Genomic DNA, 22,520 nt, shown 5'->3' with positions numbered 1-22,520 from the left:
CTAAAAGGAACCCTATATACATTTGCTCATTTATCGGCCCCCATCCCCCTTTATTGAGCCTATATTATACTTACAGACATCGCTAAACAGTCTTATAAATCAAACAAATGAACTTCCGAATATTATACTCACAGGTGATTTTAATTTTCCAAGCATTAGCTGGTGCGATGGTAGTGGCCAACTTAGTTTGTATCCTACTGTACTTATGGCAATGAATTTAATAACTTATTTCTGGATGTAGTCAATGATGTTGGTTTATAGAACAATTTGTTAAATCCCCCACTAGACAGAAAGTATACTTGACCTTGTCTTCTTTAATTACTTTAATATCTCAGACCTAAGTATTATCCTAGAGTGTCAGATCATGAAGCTGTTGTCTTCTGTGTTGATATGAAAAGTAAAACCATTTATAATAAATTAGAGCACAATATCTATATCACAAGTACACAGAAAAATTTGGAATTTTCAACTAGAGCAGGAACCATAGCACATCGATAAACAGTACTGAAACAAGTTTGAGTATAGTGCACGATATTAAATCACAGTAAAACAATAAGAAGTGTTATATCCCTACTGTGCTCAAGATACCATAATGTAAATGCACAGCAGGGATATAACACTTCTTATTGCTTTACTGTGATTCAATATCGTGCACTACTCCAGCTTGTTTCAGTACTTTTTATTGATGTGCTATGGTCCCTACTCTAGTCGAAAATACAAATTTTTCTGTGTACTTGTTTGTAAACTTTTTTTTGTAAATAATTATTATGACTGGTGAACCCACGCATACCGCATCTGAATGTCACTGTGTGCCCCAGCTATATTAATTATTGTCTGAAAAGTGAAGTATTCATTACGCTTCATTGTCAGCTATGTTCAACCTGTTACACAGCATTTCGGATCAAGAATAGCACCTCTGCAATCCACACACACCGAAAGAAATGGTGCCGTGCACCCCAATATCTATTATCGTCTGAAAAGTGAAGTATCCACTGATTACGCTTCATTGTCTGCTATGTTCAACCGGTTACACAGCAGTACGAATCAAGAACTGTTCGAAAAGCACCTCTGCAATCAAAATAGCCACTACGAAAAATACGGACGATTTCCGTTACGAGGGGGTGCTACCACCAAATCGACACTTTTCGCTGTCAGCAAAGATGCATGGGACACAAAGGAGGACACTGGTAAGTCCATGAAGAATGCACTGTACGTACTGCAGTATGCCAAAAGGCACCAGTCGGGCCGAAGCGACATCGAACAGTGAAAAAATCAAGCCCGTAGCCTTAGCCGTTATCGTGTTACACTTGCCTGAAGGCATCAGTCAGTTAGTTACTTACTCAGTCAGTAGAAAATTCTGTTAAATAAATTATTTTTATAATTTCGTAGCAACTTGTTGAAAGCGTTTCGGGTCGATCTGAAAGCTTTTTTGGGCTTAGTGTTACCTAACCAATACTGCCTCATCGTCGTCAGGGAAAATTGAGGATGTTTTTTGGGTGATATTATTCCGTGGGCCACACCTACTCCTTTGTGGTCCCTACTATACAGTTACTATCGTACTGTATGATAAAGCCAACCTTGAAAGCATCAAAGGTGATTTGTCCAATTTTCAAACATCATTTTTAGAAAGTGATCCTTACTCTAGATCTGTTGAACAAAACTGGTCTGACCTGAAGAATGCAATTACAGTTACTGTCTCAAAATGTCCCACACAAAACTATATGTTCCCGTACCAGCTAGTCTTGGATAAATAAATAAATTAAGAAGAACATGAGAAAGTGTAAAAGAGTATATAACAGAGCGAGAAAAAGAAACTTTAGTAAAGATTGGAATGCTTATCGAAAGATGAAAAACTCCATAAACAGTATGCTGAAAATAGCACATTATAATTATTTCAGCAAATTATTCGATGGCTCATTTAGTGGAAACTGCAGACAATTTTGGAAATATATTAGAGCCAAACGAAAAGATAATCATAACATTTCCACATTGGTAATGAATGGACTACCTATTTCTGATTCAAAAGAAAAGGCCAATGTCTTGAACAAGCACTTTGAGTAAGTACTCACCAAGGAAAATTTGTCTAATATTCCCATTATGAACCAAAGTAATAATTCACTACCTGGAATGCCTAACATAACTTTTTCGGTTACTGGAATGCAACACTAACTATCTGTACTAGATATCAACAAGGCTAGTGGCCGAGACAATATCTTATCTTAAAACACTGTTCCAATCACATATCACCTACATACATGACAAGTCATTTTTACCCAATCCCTGGATACAGGTGTGCTACTATCTGACTGGCTAAAGGCTAATGTATGTGGGTCATTCCATACCAATCAACCAGAAAAAATCCGGACCCCTTCGGATTTTCATGAAATTTGGCATAGACATGGACTCTACTAAGAAACTTTCTCACACCAAAATTTGACCCATTCTATTGATCTCCCTTTAAGATATGACCGCTCAAAGTTTATTAGAAAATATTACAGCAGCTTACACAGGTTTAATAAAATGGCCATAACTTTGTCAGTGATTTCCACAGAACCTTTCTGTTTAGATTTGTGGAATGCTTAGTAAATTCTCTTTCAAGTGATATATAATTCATTATAATTACCTAAAGGAAAAGGTCAAACCACAAAACTGTGACTTTTTCCTTTGATCTTAATTATTTCAAAAACGGATATTTTAATTGCTTTTATTTTTTGTTCAAATATTCTTCTAATAGCCTTCTTTCATGCCAATAAGTTTGAAGTTGGGATGACAAGTAGATTATGAGTTATGGCTACATACATAATTCTTATTGATGTTTACATGCTGCAGGGGGTATAACTACGAACACTACTATAACAATACAAACTTTTAAATTCAATTATAGTATGGAATGATTGGAATCTCATAAGAATGTGGTCAAGTTGTATTACACATACAGTTGGAGGCATAGTACACAGGCATAATCACAACATTAAACAGAAGTATTAATACTCTCCATTGCTGAGGCCCCATGTTACGTATATCAATGCAGTTATGACAACTGGTGCAAATATCGTCAAAAGTCCATAATAGAGGTTGTATACCATAATTATATTGGGGAGATTTGGTGGTAAATTATCTTATGGTACTGTAAGTTTGGTAAGGAAAAAGGGTTTTAGTTTTCATTTCTTCGCCAAACAACTCCCCTGCCAAACTTCTCTTATAACATTTTTTACATGTATGATTTGTTTGTAAGATCTGTATGCAAAGTTTTTTTGACATAACAGCTACATTTCATAAAATCACAAGAAAGTACCAGTGCAAAGAAAACTCCAGAGGGGATTAGTGTACTGTTCCAAAATCTGGTAATGTATTTAAAATTTTGTAACTCAGTAATAGAATGTGCTGTGACCATGAAATTTGGAGTAGTTACACACAATTGGACACTGATAATGTACGTAAATCAATTTCTCGAATTTTGACAAATTGAGTATGAGGTGTAAATTACTGACCTACAACTCCTGATTTTCATGAAAAATACATCAAGTCAGTGGCAGTTTAAGATATCTTACAGTACACTTACAACATTTAGTGTTCAACTATGGTATAGCAAAAAAGTTACAGGGCGTTTTGATTACCGCTTTAGAATAAGTTATGCAAGCAGTTATGTGAAAAGCTAAATACGCATCAAAAACTACATACTTGCATAGGGATCCAACTTCTTTTCACTAAATATATATATTATTATCGTACATACAAAAGTTACTTATCATAGCTTATTTGATTGGGTATATAGTGTATACGTATACTGCTTAATCTATGCAGACTAAAATTCTATAATTTTATCAATTTTAAATGATAATCTAAGGTAAGTGGTCTAAATTTCGTTCACTAGTTCATGAAAATCAACACAAAAAGTGTGTGAAGTGGTAAGATTTGTTGTTAAGTATTCTATTATATCAGTGCATGGATTCCATTCATTGCTGATTCAGAACATATATAGTACCACCACTGGTGTTGTACAGTCAATAAAGATTAATCAGAATACAGTGTCTGATGGTGAACTCTTGTACGTATGTCCAGCAATGAATGTAACCCACTGATACTCAAATTTCAGACAATGAAATATTCTTTTACAAATTTATCTTTTGGTTTTGAAATATGCAATAATGCTTTTGTCTATGTTGATGTCCATATATGAAGTTTTCCAGTGTCTAAGTGTTACTGGTGCAATACATTTTTGAAAATTCATGCCGATATACAGAGTAAATATATAGAGGTCTTGATCCCACAGACAGTCTATACTCTACCACCTAAATTGCTATAGTATCTCTGATGACAAGGCAATGCTATTATGCTATAGTCTGTGTTGTTCCCTATCTGGAGTTTTCCTTGTGACTTTATGAAGTATAGTTATTACATCAAAAAACATTACAAACAGATCCCGTAAAAGAAATTATACATGTCATAGGCGTAGCTAAATATTTTTTGATAGGGGGCTCTTTTCCAGGTGGTTGTAAAGGACGGTATAAACATGCGAACACAACCCCTCTAGGGGGGTCTGGGAGCTTGCCCCCACAGGAAAATCTTGCCTTCTGATATCAATTCTGACGACAATTTTATACAATGACTCTGCTTTATAACAGCAACTGACTATTCTATTAGAGTACTTCGATCTTTTTGCACACTAAACATAAAAAATCATTAGGGGGGCTCCAGCCCCCCCGGTTGCTACGCCTATGCATGTCGGACAAACACTATACAAAATAATAACAGAAAAGCTTAGCGGAGAAATTGTTCGGAAATTAGGTTACTTTTACCAAATTAAAACCCTCCTATTATGAAGTTTCACAATTTTGTCAAACTATTTTCTTCACCAAACTTAAACACCAACCTTCCCAATACATGGTACAAAATCTCTATTAGCTATGGACTTTTGACGGTATTTTCACCAGTTATCAGAACTGAATTGATAACCATAAAATGGGTATATTGGTGTGCCTTCAGCAATGGAGAGTATTAATACTTATGTTTAATCTCGTGATTATACCTGTGTACTATCCCTCCAACTGTATGTGTAACCACATTCGTATGAGATTCCAATCATTCCATACTATAATTGAATTTAAAAGTTTGTATTGTTATAGTAGTGTTCGTAGTTATACCCCCTGTAGCATGTAAACATCAATAAGAATTACATATGTAGCCTTAACTCATAATCTACTTGCCATCCCAGCTTCAAACTTACTGGCATGAAAGAAGGCTATTAGAAGAATATTTGAACAAAAAGTAAAAGTAATTAAAATATCCGTTTTTGAAATAATTAAGATCAAAGGAAAAAGTCACATTTTTGTGGTTTGACCTTTTCCTTTGAGTAATTATAATGAGTTATATATCACTTGAAAGAGAATTTAATAAGCATTCCACAAATCTAAACAGAAAGGTTCTGTGGAAATCACTGACAAAGTTATGGCCATTTTATTAAACCTGTGTAAGCTGCTGTAATATTTTCTAATAAACTTTGAGTGGTTGTACCTTAAAGGGAGATCAATGGAATGGGCCAAATTTTGGTGTGAGCAAGTTTCTTAGTAGAGTCCATGTCTATGCCAAATTTCATGAAAATCCGAAGAGGTCCAGATATTTTTTGGTTGATTTGGTATGGAATGACCCATGCCCTGTTTTCAAAAAAGGAAACTGAACGCATGCTTCCAACTATCGTATATCTTTAACATCTGTATGTTGCAAAACCATGGAGCACATTATTTATCATTCTATTATACAACATCTGAACTCCTTCAATGTACTCATTGAAAACCAACATGGATTCAGGTCTCAGCACTCCAGTGTCACTCAACTCATTTCCCTGTTAGAAGACTTATCGTATTTCATGGATCATCACCAACAAACGGATGTTATTCTTCTTGAATTTGCAAAAGCATTTCACAGCGTCCCACACCAGAGCCTTCTTGTAAAACTCAGATATGACGGCATTACTAATAACATATGTCGCTGGATTAGTACTTGGCTTACCCAAAGATCTCAACAAGTAGTATTAGATCATGCCTCATCTGACTCGGTATCCGTTCAGTGTGGAGTACCTCAAGGAACTGTGCTTGGTCCCTTGATGTTTCTCTTATACAATAATGAGATCACAGAGAACATAAGTTCACCATTACAACTGTTCGCTGATGATTGCATACTTTACAGAACTATTACCACTGAAGAAGATACTATCCAACTACAAATTGATCTCGACCAACTATTTGCCTGGACAATAAAGTGGCAACTACGTTTTAATGTACTATTATGCACTTCACCAGATTTTCATCACCTATTCTATTCAATTATAATAAATTAAATGATTACGATTTAACAACATCTAGTCAACACTCCTACCTTGGAATTTTATTAGATAATAAACTATCTTGGTCATCTCACTTAAAAAACACAGCTGCTAAAGCTACCAAAACTTGAAACTTTCTCAAATGAAACTTTAGTAGTTGCTCACCAGAAGTAAAGCTTCAGCTTACGTATCTCACCATGATTCATCCTGTAATGGAATATGCTGCGGTTGTATGGGACCCATACAATCAAACTGGTATCCAATAATTAGAGAAAGTACAGCATAGAACTGCAAGATGGGTTTTAAATGACTTTAGTAGATACAGTTCAGTCACAGATGTGTTACAACAGCTTTCTTGGCTAAGTCTCCAACTATGTTGTAAGATATGTAGGTTACAAGCTATTTAAAATCTGAGTGCCCCTTATTTATCACTTCCTACTATTTAGAAATGGAAAGAACCACTAGACAATATTATCCTAGACGTTACATTCTATCCACCAAAATATTCCAGGAGAGTTTTTATTTCAGATCAATTGTGTGATTGGAACACTTTACCATCCAGATTACTTGATCATGATAACGTTGACCAATTTACTAATTCAATCCAGCAAATTTATAAGTCCTAACTTCTGTACGCATGTAATCATTGTAACTATGTTTGTAATTGTTAAATTTTTCTTTTTCCTGAGCTAATCACATAGTGGTTTAATTTGCCATACATTAGTCCCAATAGTAGGAGTGCAATTAATCCCAAATCGCACGGCCTTGTTTCTGTAATTGCACTGCAATGTAGCCAATAAAATAGCAGAATAACAGAAGCCTTTTAAGTGCAACAAGAAAGTGATATAATGAATAGCCAATCAAAGAAGCTGACAATAGAAGCCTTTTAAGTGCAACATATGTAGACATTTAGAGTAGCCAATCAGAATTCCTGACATGTGAAGCCTTTTAAGTGCAACAACATATGATGTAATACAAAGAAGGATGATGCAATCACCTGGTAGAAGTTAATGGCCACATAGAGCTGGATAGATGTGTACTACAAACCATGAAGGGTGGTCACTATGTGATTAGTAGGCAATCACACGCATTTTCGTGCAATTATGGAATAATTGTACTCGTAACAGCCAAAATTGCACTCGGCTTTGCCTCGTGCAATTTTGACTGTTACTTGTACAATTATTCCCTAATTGCACTCAAATGTGTGTGATTACCTATACTAACCAGCACTGAGTGCTGCCTGCTTAGTAATAATAACAAAACAAAAAAATAAAAGAAAGGCTAACACTGTAGTTGTAGCCATGAACAATAAGTAGTAGTAACATATTATACAGAACGACAATGAAAGTAGCCATAGCTAAGCATACAATCTACAGAGATTCAAATCAAGGTGTGATGTTATGGCATTGTACTGCATGAATCTCATTACAAGTACTGTACCCTCAAATAAGATGTAATTGAAGAGGCCAGCGGCAAAAGGGGACAAGTGCCATTTGAAAATTTAGGTGACCACATGGTGGGCATTAAACACAATTTTGGGACATAATTGAATTATTGTACTATTTGCTAAAACTTAATTTGAGACTGCCATAAACTTTTAAATTCTGTTGTTTACTTAGTGACAACATTATTCACATGGTGAAAACAAGCCATTCTAATTATTAGAAAATGGAAATCTAAAATGGCACATGTCTCCCTTTCCACTGACCCCTTCAATTGATACTTGGTTACTTTGAGTAGTGCAGTATAGCAGTCAAACAGGACAGCACCACTATCAAATTATGGAACAGTCTCCCAGCTACGACAATTGAAGCACAAAATACAGATGATTTTAAGAAAAGGATTGTGGACTATTATGTATCAATTAGTGCTGGGCAGTATTGAAAAATAGCAAACGGTATACCTACCATAAAAAGTATCACAATATCACGGTATTAATGTATAAAAGCCATTGGTATTAAAGTAACTGCCATTTACCTCAACAAAAGCACCAAATACCCATGGTAGCTCAGCAAATCTCAGGTACAAATTACCACAAACAAACTTGTTTACATAGTTTGGTTAGCTTACTACATAAGCACCTGCCTACAAACGGGTAGTTGGAAAAGGTGGATACGGTCGGATGCGGGCATGGACATTTTCAAAAAGCACTTTTACATTTATATAACAGTTATTTTTCATACCTAACACTCTTTTTACAGCAGTCTTCACTTCCAGACCCAGGCATCGATCTTGTCATAGCGCTTATCCATTTATAAGCGCACGTGCAAAGGACTAGACCAGCGCTCCACAGCATGCCAAGGACCATATAGTGTTGAAAACATGCTCTAAAGTCTAATACAGAGTTATATAGTTGTAGAGATTAGCTTGTATGCCCCATGCAACTTAGCTTAGCAGGCCAAATCCACAATCTGCCTTTTAGTATAAGGCACAGGCGCTTATACAAGTGTTGAAGGTTTCAAGGACCTGGCCTACGAGATTAGCTTGGGACATGCTAGATTAATCTCTGTGACTCTGAATTAGATTTCTAGAGCACGTATACAACACTATATGGTCTTTAGAGTGCTAGTCTATCCTTCACACATGCGCTTATATATGGATAAGCGTTATGACAAGATTGACGCCTGGGTCGGGTTGCTGTATTTGGTGGATCACAGATCTACGGATTGACGGATCGCGTGATGAACATATTCCACTGCTCATTGGAGATGTTTATAAGCATTGTGTCAGTATATAATTTATGATTAAATATAATTGATATAATAATTATTTTACTAATAATGGCAAAATGCTGAATACATCACTTCATCGCTAAAATGCCCACACATCGTTCCTGGACTTAGCTAGCTAGTTACGTGATCACTATATCAACTGAAGGTAAAGCCGTCAACATAATTTAAGCTACTATAGTTTACTTTCTTTTCTCATGGGAGGAGAGTGTAAGACCACTGAATTGACCTACTTTCCTGTTCAGAATCCGCTTCGCTCCAATAAAGAAGATCGTCAATAGCTAATCAGCTCACCAAGTTGACTTACCCAGAAGACGATAAAATCCATAGTCTCTTCAAACACTTGGCTATCCATGGCTAACGATGTACACCTGCAGCGCCAGATGGTGGACTATATAGACGTACTATATACGTATGACCGTAAACAGCCATAGCTAAATCCGTAAATCTGGAATGGTGCGTGGGCATTTTAGTGATGAAGTGAAGTGTGCAGCATTTTGTCATCATTAGTAAAATAATTATTATACCAAGTGTACTACAACACTAACACAATGCTTATAAATATCTCCAATGAGCAGTGAATATGTTCATCATGTGATCCGTCGATCCGTAATCTGTCGATCTGTGATCCGTCAAATACAGCAACCCGCCTGGGTCTGGAAGCAAAGACTGCTGTAAAAACAGCATTAGGTATGAAAAATAACTGTTATATAAATGTAAAAGTGCTTTTTGAAAATGTCTGTGTCCGCGTCTGACCGTATCCGCCTTTTCCAACTACCCCCTACAAACATTGTCACATGTCTGGTTACCTTCTAAATATGGGATGAAACAAGCCTACAGGGAGGCCATAGTGCCCAGACGGTATGGCAGTATTTAAAAAACAGGCGGTATCAAAACCGGTATGACTTAAATATCACAGATTACTAACAATACTGGTATATCGCCCAGCTCTAGTATCAATCTAGCCATAGACTTGTACACTTCTTTTGTATGTATCTGTGCATATGTACTCCCAAATGGAGGTCTGCACAGTATTAATAATAAATAAATAAACCAATGCCAACTCCTCTGTTGTACTGAAACCCAGAAAGCAGCTATACATGACAAACAGCACTCAGGATGCAAAATGGCAGCAAAGTGCGGTGCATTTGTAACATAGTATATCTGCGTGTCCAGCTAACTACATGCTTGTCAGGTTTTTTTGTTCAGACATTTAAACATCATATCACAAGCCATGGCACAGTAGTAATCATTGGCCTGACAGAACATGGAAGCCTAGTAGGGCAGTAGGCCAGAGCAGTTTGCTGATCAACGCTTCACTTGTATTATAATGAAGCACCGGCAGTGGCCACGGCAAAGAGAGAAATAGCAGGACTATCACAAATGCTGCTTCAATTACTGTAGCATGTGCTACACAGAAGTAGTCACTGACCTGTCATAAGGAGTAAACCAAACAGGGCTGGAGTGGACATAAAGCAATCAGCCAAAAAAATACCCCAATAAAATTGCTTCAATTAATGTAGCTGCACAGTAGTCCGACTAAGCTGACATCAGTAGTCCTGATATCAGGAGTATTATTAGTCAAACAGGGACATATTGTTATTATTGTTATTAGTGCTTTACAGTGACCAGCACTGAAGGTCTGACAGTAACATGTGCTACAGCCTTAGGATTACCTAACCTAATTTCAAGGACTTAGACTTAGTGACTTATAGCTGAAAAGGTGTAACAGAAAAGGGGCAAAAGTAAGGAAAAAAATCCCTCCAGCCCCAGGATTTGAACTGCAGGTCACCCAATGTCTAGGGGGGCCACACTCAGTCTCCTCCAGGAGGGATGGATTTTACATATAAAGCAAGCTCAGGTAGAAGTGGCTGTACCAAACACTCCTCAACCTAAATACAGTAAGATCGTGTGATAAGTATCAATTAGAATACTCAGAAATGCCAAATATGACCAAGATTGCCTGGTGGACATTGATAGAAATAATCAGGAAAATATCCCAAAGATTCAGGCAGTATTGCTACGTGGCCTTGTTGTGGTAAACTGATTCAGATGCTGTAGATACACCCAAATGCTTATCTGGGTGGGTGAGCATGTGTGGCATAAAAGTAGGAGACATAATACGACACAAGAACATTGACAATATAATATATGTTGCTACACTGACATGTAAAACTTAGTTTTGCAACACAGACTGCCTTTTTTGCTTTCATAGTTGTTTTGCTTCATGACGTTCTTCAAGTTGGCCGCAATTCATGTGAGCTAATGAACCAGCCAAACTGTTTCTAGATTACAATTAGTCCCTGCCTGGGTGTGCATGTGTTCTATTAATGCCATAATAGACCTCTCATGTTAACTTCAATTTATTGTTGAGCAATAAATCACATTCAATATATCTTTTAAAAAAAAACAACTAAGATCAAGTAAAACGTCACATTTTTGTGGTTTGACCTTTTCCTGTGAGTAATCAAGACACACGGTAGTGTGTCATGCGGCCCAAGAAGCCGGTGCGCAACACCCATGAGTATATTGACAGGAAGAACGAAAACGCAATTTTTGTACCTCCGTAGCTCTGTGCTGCCTTGATGAAACAAGATGATTTTTGCTGTGGACACGCCTGCCAACTTCAGTACTCTACATACCAAATTTGAGCAAAATTGCTTCAGGCGTTCTCGAGATATGCGACTTCATTGGCTTAGTTACTTTTTTTCTTTCTTTCTTTCTTTCTTTCTTTTTCTTTTTTTTCTTCTTCCTCTTTTCGCACACTTACAAAAGCTGCTATAAAACACGAACTCTATATCCGATTTCCTTGAAATTCGGCACACCGAATGGGGGTATAAGGCGGATCTTGGTACCAACTTTGGCTGGAATACGATAAACAGGCAAAGAGGTATTAGCGATTATTCACGAAAAATGACACCAATATGTTGTCACGCCTACAGGGTAAACCACTTATGGGAAGAAGCTGAAAATCGGTGGGTATATAGGTTAACTATTGAACCTCAAACCTTTTGTGGTTTGAAAGAAATTGAACTAAAAACCAGAAAGATACAACGAAAAAACTAACAGTGTGTAACAATTATGCAATTGAGATTAGCTAATAAAAAACGACTACTAGTCACGCCTACCAGAAAAACCGCATGGGGTAATGCATTGAAAATCGCTGTACAGATGGAGTAATCATTTTAGAAAGGCTCTTCAATAGTGTAGAAGAATCAGACTTAAAGCCACAGAGTTATAACACGAAATTCAACTTGGTGTAGCAAGTGCGAGATCGAGATACTCTAATAGAGCAGTCATCCTAATAGAGCAGTCATCCTAATAGAGCAGTCACCCTGAAGAGAATTAAGAGATCAGCTAGAAACAAGTAACCTGTATAGCATTCCAAAAATCTAAACAGAAAGGTTCTGTGGCAATCACTGACAAAGTTATAACCATCATACAGTACTATCGTACTGTACAGTGGGGACCACAAAGGTGTGGGCCAAGCTCATGAAAAACACCACCTAAAAAACCAGCCTCACTTTTCCCTAACGACGATGAAGCAGCATGGGTTCACCAGTTTTATTTTACAAAAAAATTAATTAACAAACTACTACACTAAAATTGAAATTTTCAACTAGAGTAGGGACCATAGCATATTGATAAAAAGTACTGAAACAAGCTGGAGTAGTGCATGATATTAAATCACAGTAAAACAACAAGAAGTGTTATAAATCCCTACTGTGCTCAAGACACCATAATGGAAATGCACAGTAGGGATATACCACTTCTTATTGTTTTACTGTGATTTAATATCGTGCACTACTCCAGCTTTTTTCAGTACTTCTTATTGATGTGTTATGGTTCCCACTCTAGTTGAAAATTTGTGTACTTATTTTATTAAACCTGTGTAAGCTGCTGTAATATTTTCTAATTAACTTGAGTGGTCATATCTTAATGGGAGATCAATAAAATGGGCCAAATTTTGGTGTGAGAAGGCCAAAATTTGGTGTGAGAAAGTTTCTTAGTAGAGTCCATGTCTATGCCAAATTTCATGAAAATCAGAAGGAATTGGGATTGTTTTTTGTTGATTTAGTTTGGAATAACCCATATATTTAATACATATTTACGTATAACAACAGTGCATACAAGGAAATGGTGTTGCTTGGGTGGAAAGCCATCTTCAGTAAAAAAAAGAAAGAAATCCTTTCTGTGGCGGTATAGCACCCAAGCATCTTTGTATAGCTGCTCTCATACCATTTGAGCTATCCTGTATACACAGGTTAACTATCACACTTCATGTTGATATGGTTAATGATCAACAGAAAAGTTGTCAATAAAATTACTCCTAGGCAGTCAGAGCCCTAGTACACCTACCAATCCCAAACACAATAAGTTGATAATGGTAGGCAATCAGGCACTGTGTAGTGCTGAAGAAAAAAAGAGTGGATTGTTTGTATATATAAAGGTGAATGAAGTAAATTAAAGTATTTAAATAAGAACCAAACATCAAACTTGGAAAATTCTAAGACTTCATTTATCATATTCTAACCACATGCCTGATAGTAAGATCTAGGAAATGCTGTTATGGTGGTACAGGAGACTTGAGGGGAAGTAAGATGCTTTAGTATGGTGTTTGTTTTACTAGGACGCTACTTCAAGATTAAACTCCTTGTGAAAGGATCTGAGAGCCCTTTATGCCTTTATGTTATGTACTTGAAAGCATGTGTTAACCCAGACAGAGCTAAACCTGCTTAAAGTTGTATGTGCTCAGTGTTACTTTTAAATTAAAATAAATCAAAGCATGAGCATCATTATAATAGACAACAAAAGTTTAATAATCAGCTGAAAGTTCTATTAGTACGTGACTGCTCTATTGGAGTGTCTAATCCTTGACACAATATCAATTTCTTAGCCCATTTGGTTCATACTGTGCAATTTCTACATGTAAAGTGCAGCAATAAAGTTTTTGTAGTCTATAATAAATCTATTTGCTACAGTACATCAATTATATTACATACCCTACAAAGCTACAAATTCTGAAAACGTCTTATGCAAACAGAGGCATACGAGGTCTAATTTCAGTGTAATTCCATGGCTTGTATACAAGTAAGCACACATAATTATTTGCTATGAATGCAGTCAATTTTTGTGCTTTGCCAACTCTGGGCCATAATTGTAGGTAGGACTCCATAATTGGTGGCATCATTGTTGGATCTGAAAAGCAAACAAGGGCTTTTCCCTTCTCCCTATTTGCCCACTTTAGGACAACATTCACTGAGAATTCATACTCTGTTGATACCAAAGACACAGTCTAAGCAGTTCAGTGACTAAAAGAATCACCAACAAAATTTTAATTATGTAGTTTAATAGAACATTAATGATCCTTCAAAACTTGCTAAGTGTGTTTTCTACATACCTACCTGTAACATTAACAGTGATGGTCTCACTATCACTTCCAATAGGATTAGTCACACTACATGTGTATGTTCCACTATGACTTCCAGCAACATTATTAATGGAGTAGTCAGCACGGAACACTGCCATACTTTCAGTATGAGTCACTGTAGTGATACTAGTGGACTGTACTATTGGACCACTATCCTTCCTCCATGTGAAAGTGTCTGGGGGAGAACCTCGTGAGGTACAGGACAATGTGAGGGGAGAAGCAACATCAACTGTTACAGTAGATGATGATGGAGGGTCTATCATTGGAGCAGCTGTATAGAGAGATGAAAGATGGTTAACAATGAGGTGATGGGGTACACATCAAGTGACTTACTTCTTCCACTAAAGTACACACCCACCCTAATGGTCTGGTTCATCATTGAACTGTTCATCATGATACATGAGTAAACACCTTCTTCAGTAGTAGTGAATGTTCCACACAGATATAAGTTGATCACTCCTGGATAGTTCCTGATGCCTGCTGTACGTATTTGAAATACAGAACTACTATCACAAGTTGTTCCAGAAGGTATTTCAATTCCATCAAAATACCATCCACCTAGTACAAGATTGGTATCTCCATCTGGTCCTAGTCCAGAAGCACAACGTAAAATTGCCATATGTACATCAAGTGTAAAAGGTTGAGTAATATATGAGTAGTCAGTAAGTTGATTAACAGCAAATAGATCTTCACCGGGATTACCAGTCATATTTCCAGTCATAGCAATTGCAATACCTACAGTAATATGTATACAATTGCTACAACTTACATAATTATGTATGTACACAGTGAAATTATTAGATGTGCATCATGTTTACATCTTAATTGTTTAATTGACAAATTTTAATGTACATGAAATATTTCTAACTTTTCCTTCATATACAACAGCTTGGTAGTATTGGTTAGGCATAACCAAGCCCATAAATGTTGACCCTAAGCCCTTCCAACGAGTTTCTATGAGATTTTAAATATTTTATTTAACAGTATTTCTGCTAACTGACTTATGGCATGCCTGTACAGCAGAACTGTGTAAGTAGGGATCGGCCCTACAGTGACATGTGCTACCTAAAATACTGTCTTTAAAAAAATCATGCTAGCGACTTACATGATGAAATCACCTTTTCGGAATAATACTTGTCCATCTAACATCAAACACAGCATTAGAAACAAGAAAACATCTACAGCTTGCCGGATATAAAATTTTAAAATATCAAAACTTCAATTTTCATCTGCCAGCCTGCCTGCCAGTCACATGGTTGGAGGCCAAACAAAGCATGGCCACTATTTAACGCTACAATAACAATTGGCATGTACCTTTGAGTGTGTGCCCTCTGTGCCTTGTCTTTCCTTTTATCAACCATGCTGGTTGTCATCTTCTTCAAGCAACAAAACCATATCGAGGTGTCAATTTTCCATACCAACTGTCCTTGAGCAGCATTAAAATGATTATGGAGGTGCTTAGGCTGTTGTATAGGTAGTGGACACCTGTAACTTCATGATAGGTTTGAGAACATGTTCAGTAACGATCTTGGTTAACTAATAATGTGCAAAGACCACACCTCTTAACAATTTATTTACTTGAAAATGATGACCTTAGCTTACTCCTTATTGGTCTAGTTGCATTTCTAATAATAGCATGGTGAAAATAAGGAATAGTGAGTATGCCTCTTGGTAGGCTATATTGAGATACTCTAATACAGCAGTCACCATAGCAGAATAGTTACACTTGTGTAGTTGTGTGCTAAGCTGTATGCTATAACAAAAAGCCAAACAAACTAGTATGTACATATTAATTTAAAAATGAAGTAGGGATCTATGCAATAAAAAGTAGTGAAACAAGAGATGAATGATGGTATTTCAGCATAGCTTGGTGGGAAAATCCCTACTTGTGGCATTAAGCAGAATAAGTAGGATTTGTTCACACAATGAACTGTATCAGGTTTGTTTACTAGATTGTGTTCTTCCACAACAGTATGTGCCACCATTTTGAATATACTAACACACAATTGCATGTGATGTCACAACATCACGATTATTTATACCACACATCAACATCACGATGTTCAGAGACAATCGCAATTAATCCCACAATTGATATGATCTCCCAGCCCTACTCGTTATACTACTTTGCTCATCCAACTGCTCAGATTCTCTATCTTATTTGGCAGGAAACTCTGCAAATAGCTACAAGTACTTTAAGTAGTTTGAAAGGCAATATATTGATGATCTCTAGAGTAAATTTCATATGCATGCTCACTATCCTTGGCAAGTTATGCTGGCTTGAATTCTGTAAAACGGTTATCTCAAAACTTTTTAATGTGCGATTTGGAACGTTTTCCCAAAATTCAGTCACAATTAATAATTTCAACCATACAGATAATGCTATGGTTTTGTTTATTCATTGTTTAATGTTGCTTCAGTCTGAGATGTGCCTTTTTGCCAACTGAAGTTGCTACAATGCATGCATCATGGACCTATATACCTTTGTCTTTCTTATCTTTCTCCACTGTCGCATAGGTGTTGATTCACAGTAACAGGTATTTCTTGTACTGTTCTTCATTTATGCTGTATAAACAGGTGGCATATAGCAAAAAGATGTGGAATGGCCATTACAATTTGCATTTCAGCATTTGATAGTTGGAGTGCATGCTCTCTTGCTCAATTTATTTTTATTACGTGATTGCATGGCATCATTATTTCCTTTGATGTGGTATGCAATGGTTCACTAATATGTTATTACAAAAAAGCTAACAAACAAGTGGAAGGAAAAATTAGATTTTTTTTTGTATTTGAGAAGGAATAAAAAGCATGGAAACAACATCATAATTATATACACTTGTGTCTATACTAGTGGACATTTAATCCCTACTTCAGTCATGGCTACTATTAACAGGTATTACTGAAGTAGGAATAATGTCAACTAATATTGCTAGATGATCATGCTTGTTTCATGGTTTTATTTCTATGATACGATGTAACACAATTCATCATTAGTAAACTTCTATATAATGATACCAGACAGACTGTAAAAGAGAACATGTGAACTAATACTATATCTACACCAAAACAGCCAATCTGTGTGAAAAGGGTGCGGCCTCCAAAAGGCCAGGGTGAAACAAGATGTGAAATTAAAGGTGGTGGCCAAGAAATGACTGTGATGGTACAAATTTTAATAACAACAATTCAGGTGATTTTGGTGCTGAATATTTTAACCCTGGGGCCACACCCCTTTTCACAGCCTGGCTATTTTGGTACAGATATCACTTCTTTTTGCATTTGTAATACTCCAAGCCTGTGGGCAGCTTTGGAACTTCTTCCACTTGTCTTTTTCTTTACTGCACAAAGAGGAAGAGATCCAGAGCAGAATTCTGTGGATAATTTTTTACAGTGGTGTTTCTTTTACTAGTATATGAAAATTATCTCACATTTCCTCTCTCCAACAGGTCGGCTCACAACTTGGCTGGCTTATAACAGAAATCTCTACAAAGTAACTTGTTTTTAGCTGAACTCTCTACAGAGGGACTTCCAATATAGCTGAACTCTCTACAGCATGACTTGTTGTAGCTGAACTATCTACAGAGTGATTTTTAATAGGTTTTGCAATTGAATTCATCACCTTTGCAGTTGATTTCATCCTGTTTGCAGTAGAGTTCATCACTTTTGCAGTACAATTTGTCCCATTTTGCAATTGAATTCGTTGGTCTTACAATTGAATTGTCGTTTTTGCAATAAAATTTGTTGCGTTTTCACAAGAATTCGTCTGTAACAAGATTGGCAGCTGTAATAAACATGTATACAAGATGTAGCAGCTGCTTCATGATCTTGTTGAAGTACAACTGTTGTAAACAACTCTTTATAAGGCAATAATTTTTCTGCTACAGCTTCTTCAAAAGCATTCACAATTGTGGCTGGTTTGCTGTAGTCAATGTACTTATGACAAATCTTGTGCAAATGAGACGAATAGTGCCAGTCTCTACTGCAAACTGGATGAAGTCAATTGTAAAGGTGACAAATTCAATTATAAAAAAGCAACTGTATACATATAACAATGAACTCAACACAGCGTGGTTTGTTTGCAGCTAAATTCTTTACAGGGTGACTTGATTGTAACTGAATTGCCCACAGGGTGATTTGTTTGTAGCTGAACTATCTATCCACTCAAAAACAGCCAAGCTGTAAAAAAAGAGTACAGCCCTCAAAAGCCTGGGTGAAAAAAGTTGTGAAATCAAAGGTGGCGGCCAAGAAATGGCTGCAATGATGTTAATGCTAATAAATTTTAACAATGCACACAGCCATTAATAAAATTTTTTAGCATTAACATCATTGCAGCCATTTCTTGGCCGCCACTTTTGATTTCACAACTTTTTTCAACCAGGCTTTTGAGGGTCGCACTCTGTTTTTACAGCTTGGCTGTTTTTGAGTGGATTTCACTTCTTTTTGTATTTTCAAAAACCAAATCCTGCGCCTTTTTACTGGGATATGATTTCCAGGCTGTTGTATCACACGTTTTGCTAGCATATAGTACTTATTATGATGATTACGATGATGATTGGCACGAGTCGGTCATATTAGTCTGCTCGCAGACTGCCTGGGAGCGAAACTAACTTAATACTACGAATATACCACTGATTGATACGAAAATGGCTCTGATTTAATGAAATAGCTACTAGATTGAGCCTCAAAGTGTTGCAACAATAGTATGGTGCTAATGCTCTAATAGAGTGCACGTTTTTGCTTTTGCTGAAATCATCTAATAGAACACACATAGAATGCTCTAGAACAATCTAGATTTTCTATTGGTAGATCACTTTTACTTATTAAGCTAGAATTTTCATTTATAAGGTAGAAATTAAGTGAGGTGATCAGCTGAGATGGCAGTGGTTCAGTAGTTAAGGATGTAGGCGTTAGGTATGGAGGTCCTTGGTTCGAACTCTGGTCATGATGAGTTTATTTTTTTTCCGACATTTTTTATGCACCTTTTTTTGCCTCCCAGTGACTGCTCTATTAGAGTATCTCGATCCTGCGATTTTACACTTGCTCGGTTTTTGCTTTATAACTTTGTAGCTGTAAGTCTGTTGCTGTTCTAACCACCAAAAGGCACTCCTACGATGATCAGCCTATGTACACACGAATTTTCAAGTTATTCCTCTACTCGTTTTACCCTGTAGCCATGACAAGTTTCATCTTTTTTTAGGTGAATAAACGCTCATAACTCCTTGGATATTTATCAGATTCATAGCAAACTTGGTACGGGAATGTACCTTTATACGCTCTTTACTTGTGCCAAATATGAATACAATGGAGATACAAGTTTGTGTTTTATAGCAATTTTTTCAAAGTGTGCAAAAAGAAATCAAAGCTCCTGTAACTCCCTACGGCGGAAAAAAAAACGAAGAAATTAAAATGAAACTTTGGCCACTCATATCTCAGAAACGGCTAGGGAGATTTCCTCCAACTTTGATATGTGGCGTGGCCTACATGGCGGAAACCTCTGTAGTGAAACTAGTTCCAATCGGATAAGGGATCCGGGAGCTACAAAGGTGTGAAAATCTCGTTTTTTTTTCTTCCTGTAAATATACTCACGGTGTGGCGTGCTGGCTTCTTGGGCACCACGACACACTACCGTATGTCTTGATAGGGTGACTGGATTGTAGCAGAACTCTCTGCATGGTGACTTGACTGTAGCTGATTCCTCTACAGGGTGACTTGTAACATAGCTGAACTTTACAGAGTAATTTTGTGTTAGCTGAATTATCTAGGGTGACTTTATATGCAGCTGAACTCTATACAGGGTGATTTGTTTGGAGCTGAATTCTTGGTTGTAGCTGAGCTCTCTACATGGTCACTTGATTATAAATAATAGAAGGACCACTGTACAGATAACAAGGGGCAAGTCATGTGTACGGTGTACATACACGTAATACATGGTCATCTTATGAAGCTGATGTCACCAGTACCAATACAAAGACACTGAAAGCTCTTGTAACAATGTTAAGGTATGCTATCAAAATTATAATACTCTAATAGAACAAACATTTGTTCACAAAATACCCTAATAGAACAGTTATTTCTACTGTTGGGATTAGCAAGTGTTCAGATTACTGGAGATCGGATTAGCGAGGATCTATACTGTTTGCATACATTATAAACTACATGCTAATAGTTTATATGACAGAATCTTTGTACGCACACTACTAACATGGCTACCCACACCCAAATTGAATAGCTCATTACATCTACATTAGTGCTGCTATTGTAGCCATCAGTACTCCAATTGAATTATAAAGTGCTTGGTTTGATTACTACGGTAGCTATAAGCCATGTTTATACACACAAATTTTGTTCTACAAGGTGTACAGAAAAGTGTATCTACAATAGATTTGTCTTAACCCTTAAATGCGCATAAGCCTATATATAGGCAGATTACGCATGCCCTGGAAAACGCATAAGCCTACATATAGGCTTTTATGCATGGCTGTAAACAAATCACTGTAACTTTTGAAGCATTCATCGTATGGCTTTGTATATAATTTGTGCCATTCTACTCGTGATGTAATAAGCATTAAAATGATACCTAGGAGTTTACCCTACGACCAAAGTATAGGAACTAAAACTCGCTGTGAAAATAATTCTTAACAAAGAACTACAAAAATGTGCTAGAAAATGATCCATAACTCCTTGCCAGTTGGTCCGAATTGCTGCAAACAAGTATTAGTCGAATCGCCAAATTTCTTGTGTGATGGACATAACCCAAGTATAGTGGTTCCTTCATTATCTGGCCATTGATATCCGAATGTTCTATTATCCAAACAGAACTGACTGTTCTATTAGAGTATTTTATCTATATTTGTATGTTCTATTAGAGTATCAAAAAGGATTCTGTATATGAATAAATGACCAAACTTTCCATTTATCTAAATGAACTAAGGGCCCAATGAGTTTAAATAATAGAGGGACCACTATACAGTAGTACTGTGAACCTGCAGAGTACACTAAAACCGGTTATTGGAAGGTGGGTAATTGGATATTGACCGGTTATTGTCTCATTGTACATTAGCAGACATAATGGTATTCAACATGCCTGCTGGTAGTACCAAAGTGACAATCAACATCCTGGCTTACAATAACAGTTACTACAATCACACACTGTATAACAATAAAATTTGGTAAATTTGAGGAATTGGAAAATCGTCACCAAACCGCCAATTTTAAATATCACCAATATTATTTTCACACCTCACAACACTGCAGTCCCTAATAGCTGCTGACATTGGTTTTGACAAACCAGATGAGGATTCTCGGATACTTAAAACACACCTTTAAATTAGTGCGGCTCTACCTATGCAAGTGGGTGTGGTTTTCTACAAAAATTGGACTAGCTTAGAAGTCATACCCGATTAGTGGGCTTGGCTCCATGTAAACTTACAGACAGTATCAAACATGCAGACCGTAATACTCTAACTGATAAATGAGTTAGGCTCCACACATGATCCTGATAATTGGGTGTGGCTTACAAAAGAAACTGGGTTGTACCAGGTCTAGGTTAACACACTTTAACATGGTCCAGTGCACACGTGATCCAATCCGGGTCAGACATATATTTCATGACATGTCTGAAGATCTAACCATGTGAAAGGGACCAGTGGACAGCCTACTGTGACTGAGCACTAAGTCTACAAGGTAGACATTTCAGCACAAGAAAGGTTCAGGATACAAATTTGTCCTTATTTCAGCCTACAACAGTGTAGTCAGTGTAGTGCCAATTTGTCAGTAAATTTAATAAAAATTAAATAGTGAATATTTCGCCAGCAGAAGTTTACCAGTGGGTGGGCAAAAGACAATACCAGTTAATAACCAGTTTTTCCATACCGTTTCACAACACTACTATACAGATAACCAGCGTCAACCCATGTGCACAGTGTACATACATAATATATGGTTAACTTATAAAGCTAATGTCCCCACTACCATGTATGACACTGAATAGGACCATCATCAATCTCATCTGCTTTATTCTCAGTACAACCTCATAACAATG

General features: G+C 36.7%; 1 protein-coding gene across 2 annotated transcripts in view; it reads right to left on the bottom strand.

The window, feature by feature from the left end:
* The window catches only part of LOC136255729 (uncharacterized), a 172,953-nt gene that overhangs the window by 20,372 nt on the left and 130,061 nt on the right, over window positions 1-22,520 (bottom strand). For both annotated transcript variants that reach the window (XM_066048564.1, XM_066048565.1), the window contains 2 exons: window positions 14,816-15,217; window positions 14,457-14,753 (listed from right to left, as the gene is read on the bottom strand). In XM_066048564.1, coding sequence (XP_065904636.1) covers window positions 14,457-14,753; window positions 14,816-15,217 — 699 coding nt within the window. The remainder of the gene's footprint in view (window positions 1-14,456; window positions 14,754-14,815; window positions 15,218-22,520) is intronic.

The sequence above is a fragment of the Dysidea avara genome, chromosome 5, assembly GCF_963678975.1.
Source record: "Dysidea avara chromosome 5, odDysAvar1.4, whole genome shotgun sequence".
NCBI lineage: Eukaryota > Metazoa > Porifera > Demospongiae > Dictyoceratida > Dysideidae > Dysidea > Dysidea avara.
This window is presented reverse-complemented; position numbering and strand designations above follow the sequence as displayed.